The 8721-nt window shown below is 34.6% G+C and overlaps 2 protein-coding genes across 2 annotated transcripts in view; both read left to right on the plus strand.

Moving 5' to 3' along the window:
* Positions 1–2862: 2862 nt before the first annotated feature.
* LOC104799658 (dicarboxylate transporter 2.1, chloroplastic-like) lies at positions 2863–5433 on the plus strand. The gene is made up of 4 exons (XM_010522298.2): positions 2863–3578; positions 4007–4320; positions 4427–4875; positions 4967–5433. Exons 1-4 carry the CDS (start codon positions 2961–2963, stop codon positions 5080–5082), a joined length of 1497 nt encoding a protein of 498 aa, XP_010520600.1. The 5' UTR covers positions 2863–2960; the 3' UTR covers positions 5083–5433.
* A 1478-nt stretch (positions 5434–6911) lies between these two features.
* LOC104799659 (mediator of RNA polymerase II transcription subunit 31) overlaps positions 6912–8721 on the plus strand; it is a 2305-nt gene continuing 495 nt past the window's right edge. The window contains 7 exon segments of the mRNA XM_010522299.1: positions 6912–7088; positions 7192–7280; positions 7385–7482; positions 8177–8273; positions 8386–8464; positions 8555–8719; position 8721. The exon segment at position 8721 is cut by the window's right edge and continues 130 nt beyond it. Of these exon segments, the coding sequence (XP_010520601.1) occupies positions 7228–7280; positions 7385–7482; positions 8177–8273; positions 8386–8464; positions 8555–8719; position 8721 (493 nt within the window). The 5' untranslated portion in view covers positions 6912–7088; positions 7192–7227.

An 8721-nucleotide genomic window follows, 5' to 3' on the forward strand; every position in this document is an offset into this window, starting at 1 on the left:
GTATAGATATATATATATATATATATATATATATATATATATCAGTGTATGTCAATTTATCTCATCGGCGTGATCTAAAAAGAGGCACACTTATATATCCTTTGTCCATTTTTCTGGGTCTGGTCGTTGTCTTCCTTTTGATAGATAAGGCAAGAAAACTAAGTGTCCAATTATGAAGTTTGTGATGAACAATTCTGAAGTATATCTTGATCAACTGTGTTACAAAAAGAAATAAATATACAATTCAACCGAAAATACTATGGTTAGCAATATTAAACAATGAAAAGAGATAATCATAATATTACATATATATATATATATATTTATATAATTTGTTCGTGTATCAGAAAATAAGAAATAAATCTAGTTAATTATTCCTTCCGTTTCATAATAATTCACGTTTTAACTTTTTTTACAATTTTTTAAAGACGGTAACAAAGTTATACTCTTATTTTTAAAGGTAAAATATAATTAATATTCATTAAATTTATTAGAATTGATTAGTTTTAATTAAAGATAAAATTGGAAATTATCTAGAAAATCTAAAATGACAATTATTTTCAAACAAAATTTTTTTGTCTATAATGTCAATTATTAAGAAAAATAGGAAGTATAAATCTAATATTTTTATATTAAAAATGTAATAAAAATATAAAATTAGAAACAACTATTTAATATTTTATAAAATGATAACATTTCTCTATTTAAAAAATGACTAATATTTGAACGAGAGGTAAGGATTTTCTAAAAAACAATCTAGTTTAAAATATTGTAATGTATTATTTTATTTGTTTTTATACTTATTCAGAAATTTAAGGTAATAAACAAAAAATGTTAAATGATAATTAGTATTTTTGAATCTATAACAGTAAAGAAAAGTCTGAATCCATTAAAATTAATTATAATAATTTTGGAAAACTATTACAAATTAAAATTAATTATAATTAGCTGTGATCTTACCAAATGATCCATATTCTTTGTCTCTGTAACTGGTATTACTAATCGAAGTCTAAAGATTCTAATACTAGAATCTCAAAGAATCATGCACATATTTAAGTGGTTAATTAATGAAAATCACGTAGTTATATATATATATATATATTATACCTTTATATATATATGTATACATATTGATTAACCATTGCATATTCATGTATGCCTTTTCTGTGTGTTTTCCTATTATGGCGATAAATTAACAACTACATAACAAATTTGATAATAACTCAATTAATTGTATCCGGTCCAGTAACTATTTTCAAATATATAATTCGTACAAAAAAGCATGATACACACATTATTTCGGACCAAAAAAAGAAAAATCAATATCATTTATACTAAAGAATTAAAATTAACTTTGACAACCCCTAATAAAGATACATGCATTGCATACATACATAGATACATGTCATGCACGCATGTAAAATCAGACTAGAACCGCTGTTTAGTTTAACACTTTAACTATGACCGGATATTATGGTTTATTTGGTCAAATATATAAATCTATAAATATCCGCCACCTTGAGATCCCTTTAGACATTAATTATAAATATCCGCATGGATTCTGCTCCACATTCGGCTCAGTGAATCGGATCAGAGAATTTGTGTCCAATGAAAAGAGATAATCATAATATTACATATATATATATATATATTTATATAATTTGTTCGTGTATCAGAAAATAAGAAATAAATCTAGTTAATTATTCCTTCCGTTTCATAATAATTCACGTTTTAACTTTTTTTACAATTTTTTAAAGACGGTAACAAAGTTATACTCTTATTTTTAAAGGTAAAATATAATTAATATTCATTAAATTTATTAGAATTGATTAGTTTTAATTAAAGATAAAATTGGAAATTATCTAGAAAATCTAAAATGACAATTATTTTCAAACAAAATTTTTTTGTCTATAATGTCAATTATTAAGAAAAATAGGAAGTATAAATCTAATATTTTTATATTAAAAATGTAATAAAAATATAAAATTAGAAACAACTATTTAATATTTTATAAAATGATAACATTTCTCTATTTAAAAAATGACTAATATTTGAACGAGAGGTAAGGATTTTCTAAAAAACAATCTAGTTTAAAATATTGTAATGTATTATTTTATTTGTTTTTATACTTATTCAGAAATTTAAGGTAATAAACAAAAAATGTTAAATGATAATTAGTATTTTTGAATCTATAACAGTAAAGAAAAGTCTGAATCCATTAAAATTAATTATAATAATTTTGGAAAACTATTACAAATTAAAATTAATTATAATTAGCTGTGATCTTACCAAATGATCCATATTCTTTGTCTCTGTAACTGGTATTACTAATCGAAGTCTAAAGATTCTAATACTAGAATCTCAAAGAATCATGCACATATTTAAGTGGTTAATTAATGAAAATCACGTAGTTATATATATATATATATATTATACCTTTATATATATATGTATACATATTGATTAACCATTGCATATTCATGTATGCCTTTTCTGTGTGTTTTCCTATTATGGCGATAAATTAACAACTACATAACAAATTTGATAATAACTCAATTAATTGTATCCGGTCCAGTAACTATTTTCAAATATATAATTCGTACAAAAAAGCATGATACACACATTATTTCGGACCAAAAAAAGAAAAATCAATATCATTTATACTAAAGAATTAAAATTAACTTTGACAACCCCTAATAAAGATACATGCATTGCATACATACATAGATACATGTCATGCACGCATGTAAAATCAGACTAGAACCGCTGTTTAGTTTAACACTTTAACTATGACCGGATATTATGGTTTATTTGGTCAAATATATAAATCTATAAATATCCGCCACCTTGAGATCCCTTTAGACATTAATTATAAATATCCGCATGGATTCTGCTCCACATTCGGCTCAGTGAATCGGATCAGAGAATTTGTGTCATCTCTGTCCATCTTCCCTCCCTCAATGCCGATGCCGGAGACTGCCGAAGACGCCACCGCTCCTCCTCCTCCTCCGCCGTCTCCGCCGCGGCGAAGGCGGCGTCAGGGGGCAAAGATCATTCGCCTGATAATCTCCGTCGCCATCGGTCTCATTCTTTGCTTTGCCGTTCCTAAACCTAAGGCTGTCACTTCTCAAGGATGGCGGTTGCTATCGATCTTCCTCTCCACCATTGCCGGTCTCGTCCTCAGCCCTCTTCCCGTCGGCGCGTGGGCTTTCATCGGCCTCACCACCTCGATTGTCAGTCGGACCCTTCCGTTCGCCGCCGCGTTCTCGGCGTTCTTGAATGAGGTCATATGGCTGATCGTGATTTCCTTCTTCTTTGCTCGTGGGTTCGTCAAGACAGGTCTCGGAGACAGAATCGCCACTTACTTCGTGAAGTGGCTCGGTAAGAACACTCTCGGTCTGTCTTATGGGCTGATTCTAAGCGAAGCCGTAATTTCTCCGGCGATGCCCAGCTCGACGGCGAGGGCCGGAGGCATTTTCTTGCCGATCATCAAGTCATTGTCGATCTCGGCCGGGAGTAAACCAGGTGATTCGTCCTCCAGGAAATTGGGTTCTTACTTGATCCAGTCTCAGTTTCAGGTTAGTGTTTTGTTTATGCCACTGCTGATTTCATCAGTCAGATTCACAAAGTTTCTGTCTTAAATCTGTTGGCTTTCGATGATGAATTGGGTGTTCTGAGTTTGATCTAACTGGAACTGGAACTTGATAGGTCTGAATGGGTACGCATGCATGTACAGTGTCTGTCTGATGATTGCTCAGAGACATAGAGAGTTTGCAGTTAGCAGTTTGGGTGCAAGCTGTGTCTTTTAGTCTTGGTTTTGGATCCATTGCTTATATATTTTCTAAGAATTCGATCTTTATGATATTCTAACGAGTTAACAATCGATTCAATATGTAAAAACTTGTTCTTGAGTGTTTGGTGTAAAATTCCCAATCTTTAACCGGTCAAGATTTCCTCGATCGGACATTTTTTTCTTAGTTTTTTTTCCCTGTGTGATTCTTGACAGTGTGCCTGCAACTCCAGTGCCCTTTTCTTGACTGCTGCTGCTCAAAATCTGCTGTGCCTCAAACTGGCCGAGGAGCTCGGAGTAGCGATCTCAAGCCAGTGGCTGGCTTGGTTTAAGGCAGCCTGTTTGCCTGGAATCATATCCCTTCTCTGCACTCCGGTAATACTGTACAAGCTCTACCCTCCGGAAATCAAACACACACCCGATGCCCCCGTCATCGCAGCAAAGAAGCTCGAGGAGATGGGTTCTATCAGAAGAAACGAGTGGATCTTGGTCGGTACAATGCTTCTTTCTATCTCCCTCTGGATTTCCGGGTAAGTCTTTTCAAGATTTCTCCTTTTCCTGTCTCAGGATGCCTTAAACTTACCGGAGCCCTCCAAAGATATATGTGTATTGCCCTCAAAGTTTGTATCTTGGCAGAGATTACATCGGAATACCGAGCGTTGTAACCGCCATGATCGGGCTGTCCCTACTTCTTCTTCTGGGCGTCCTCGAGTGGGAAGATTGCCTCAAAGAAAAATCGGCATGGGACACGCTGATTTGGTTTGCGGTATTGGTGGGGCTGGCAGGACAATTGACACAGCTCGGTGTAGTGAAGTGGATATCGGATTCCGTGGCTAGTTTCCTCAAATCCATCTCCTTGGGCTGGCCTGCCGCCTTCGCCATCCTCCAAGCCGCTTATTTCTTCATCCATTACCTCTTCGCCAGCCAAACCGGGCATGTCGGGGCTCTATACTCGGCTTTCCTCGCAATGCATCTGGCGGCCCGTGTCCCGCCGACGCTCGCGACCTTTGCTTTAGCTTTCAACACCAATCTTTTTGGGGCCTTGACGCATTACAGTAGCGGCCAAGCCGCTGTTTACTACGGAGGTACTTAGCCGCTACCCTTTTTTTTTTCGAGCTCAACGCATCGTGTATGTGACGTAGTAACGGTACTGACGTGAGCTTCGTTTTCGGGCAGCGGATTACGTTAAACTGCCGGATGTGTTCAAGATTGGATTGGTGATGGCGTTGATCAACATATTCATCTGGGCAGCGGTGGGGATGGCATGGTGGAAGATCTTGGGACTCTACTGATATTTTGACGAGATGGCATTTTGATCGAACCTGTCATTTCAGTCTTCTAGGGTTTCTAGTCACGAGATCGGTCGGAATTTGTTGGCGTTGTTCCTTCTGCGCTTTCTGAAACAAAAATAAACTTCTTTTGCCCGAAAGAGAAAGCAGTTCCGAGTAGTTCTCGTCCAAATGATTGTAACGACAAAAGTATGGGGTACCAAAGAGGAAAGCCGATGAATAATGTCATCATCATCATCATCATCATCATCATCATCATCATCATCATCATCATCGAGAGCTCTTCCATCATGGATTGATTGTATGAAGTACTTGTGGATATTTGGGTATTCGATTAAAAAAGTTCCCCCGTAATTGTTCTGCTCAATTCTTTCGATTCTATAAAAATATGTATCAATCATTATATTACATTCGGTTTTAGTTTGGTTTAGGTTTTTATTCATAACAAAAATTATATTTCCTTAAAAAATTATTGCGATGTTGGTTTTTTTTTTTTTTTTTTTTTTATAATTTGGTTTTGGAAAGTTTTGTTCTCTAAAACATATCCTTTGGAAAATTTTGGACGGAATAATTCGAAACCGTATCAAAATTATTTGATTCGGTACGGTTCAATTTTGAAAAACTGTCACCTAAACCGTAATTATTACCGGTTAAAGTGACTGATTAAACATAGGTAGCTTATTTTAAAGAATAATATGTGCTATTTGATCTACTAATGAAATATTAATAAGAAATCCATCTTTACTAATTCATCTTTTTTCGTCTGGATGGTTGATTTTTTTTTTAATTGTAAAGTACGTCCGGTAACCAAATTAATGTGCATGTTGTTTGTCTATTGGTATCGGTAAACGTTTCATTTTCGATTTGGCTTTGAGTTTTTAAGTTTTAGAAATATTATATATTTATTCAATTTTTTTATTGAATTTTTGTTAGAATATTCTATTCGGATTATGTTTTCAATACAAATAATATTGATTTTCTAAAGATATTTCCATTTTTATTTGGAGCAAAACTTTTTGGTTCAACTATATCGGTTGCATTCTTTGATTCGGTTATATAAAATTGAATCGAATAATACATTACAAAACTAATTGAATATAAAAAACTAAATTATTAAATTTTTTAGAATTGGAAAAACAATTCAAATATAAAATAATCGAAAAAGTTAAAAAATATAAATTTTGTTTAAAAAATAAATATTTTTATAAAATCGAATTTGATCTGAACAGAAAAATCTGTGCAAAAACGAATAGAATTTAAAATAAAAAATAATTTTTCTAAAATTTTTAAAATAAACTTGAATCTTTCCTGAAACAATATGGTATTTAAATATTAATAATTTATATAAAATGTTAATTTGAATAATTTTAGAGGAATATGCCCCATTTTAAGTTATATTGTGGTGCGGGGATATTGTTTGCCGAGCACCTGTGAGCCGCGGATTCAACCGGGAATATTATTCAAATAACCCACTTGGCTCACAGTAATCACAGTAATTTTAGTGTACACCACCGATTTTTTTTTTCTTCAATTTTAACCCAATTCTCGGTTGAAAAAGTCTGAAATACCCTTTTTGTTTTATTTTTTGCGACCTTATTACGACTAACATATAACTCATATACAACTAAAATAAGACAGATAATTTTTTTCCCATCTTTTTTAGAATCAATTGTAACTATATTTAGAATTAATTACGAAGTCGTAATAACGAAATTGTTTTCGAACGGATAAAAATCGTGTATTTATTAAGGATAATTTCGTCTTTTCAATAAAAAAAAAGTATTATGTTTTTTCTGGTGTATGAAATAGGTGTGAGCAAATGGGTCATTTGAGTAAAATTCCCGACTCAACCCTCGTTAGGGTTTGTACAACGTTTCTCGTCATCTTCATCTCCGTGATTTCATCTCGGATTCTGGTTTGAGCCGGACACTGACCAGTTCCGTCGTCGGAAACTCTCTCCGGCGTTTTTCCAGCGATCCAAACCCATTCAGCCTATTCGCTATCTAAAGGTATGTGAGCCTTCGATTTGTTGCTTTCGTCGGATCTGGGAATTTGTGGGCTGGATTCGTTTTCGAATTCGGTTCATGTGTGTGTGGATGGGTTGCTTATCAGGTTCGATTCATCTCATCATCTTTGAACTGTTCTTTCATGGCTTCGGCGAAGGAAATCGATGATGCTGATGCATCGGAAACTTCCTCCTCGTGAGTGTCTCTTCTACTCTTGAATTTTTGGGGCTTAGAGTTGGAATCCACTTGTCTCTGTTGATTATGTCTGAAATTGTATCCTATCCTCGTGATCATGTCAGGCCAAAGAAAACTTACAAGGATCCAGATGGTGGGAAGCAAAGGTTCTTACTTGAGCTTGAATTCGTTCAGTGCCTTGCTAACCCAACATACATCCACTGTAAGATCCTTGTAAATTTTGTCGCATCTAGCTTGGTTTCTGGGTCTTTCTGGAGGGTTTGGAATTCAAACTATGATCTAATTCGTTCTCCCCATTTCCTAATGAGCTGAAAAACTTTACAATCTCCTATGTGTCTGGTAGAATCGTGAAAATGCAAAAGTATCTTGGCAATGAGGCAAGTAGAGAATCAATTGTGTTTTGTGAAATGAATGGCTCGAACCTTTTAACTAGATTCATGGTTTTTCTTAAGAAACAAATGACAATGTCTCACCGGCTTCTTATTCATATAATTCTCTTTGATGGAATTTTTTTAGTGTAGTCATACTATTAAGTGCAAGATTGGATGAAAATCTCTATCCCTCAAGTCATGCTGTGTCTTGAATGCAAGATGTTCTAGTTAATTTTTCTTATCCAATGTCTGGACTCTAGAGCAGTGAATACACTTAATAGGCTATCTTGGGATTTGACGCTTGGGTTATAAAATCCCTTTAGGGCTTGCATCTCCCTGGAGGGTGAAAGTTATTGACCTAACTTACCTGTCACTTGTGTCTTGTGCACGTTGGAACACTGCAAATGTTATAATCTCTTTTTGCATAGCGAGTAGTTCGTGATTACTAAGTTTTTTTTTTTGCAATGTTATGCTTAGCTGTGTGGCTCTTCTCCATGCTTTATGTCTTATCTGGCCCTTATGCAGACCTGGCTCAGAATCGGTATTTTGAAGATGAAGCCTTTATTGGCTATTTGAAGTATCTTCAATATTGGCAGCGGCCAGAGTATATCAAATTCATTATGTAAGTGAAATCTTTCACTGAATCATGCTAATGGACTGTTGCAGGTATCTTTATCATTCTTCTACTTGTTCTATCCATTCGGTTATTTTCTTGTATTAACGAACTGTTGCAGGTATCCGCACTGCTTGTATTTCCTCGAACTTCTTCAAAATCCCAACTTCCGGAGTGCAATGGCACATCCTGCAAACAAGGTTCACTCTCTCCCTCGAGACATGTCGATGGGTATACATAATTCCATATTTCTTGACTGTTTCTTGAACTTTCAACTCGGTTTTTGTCAGGAACTGGCTCATAGACAACAGTTTTATTACTGGAAGAACTACAGGAACAACCGGCTGAAGCACATATTACCACGGCCTCTTCCAGAGCCTACACCTCCGTTACCAGCTGTAGGTTCCCTGCCGCCGGCACCACCTGCTCCACCCGCCCCGTCTGCAACATCGGCTGG

The sequence above is a fragment of the Tarenaya hassleriana genome, unplaced genomic scaffold, assembly GCF_000463585.1.
Source record: "Tarenaya hassleriana unplaced genomic scaffold, ASM46358v1 Cleome6, whole genome shotgun sequence".
Classification (NCBI taxonomy): domain Eukaryota; kingdom Viridiplantae; phylum Streptophyta; class Magnoliopsida; order Brassicales; family Cleomaceae; genus Tarenaya; species Tarenaya hassleriana.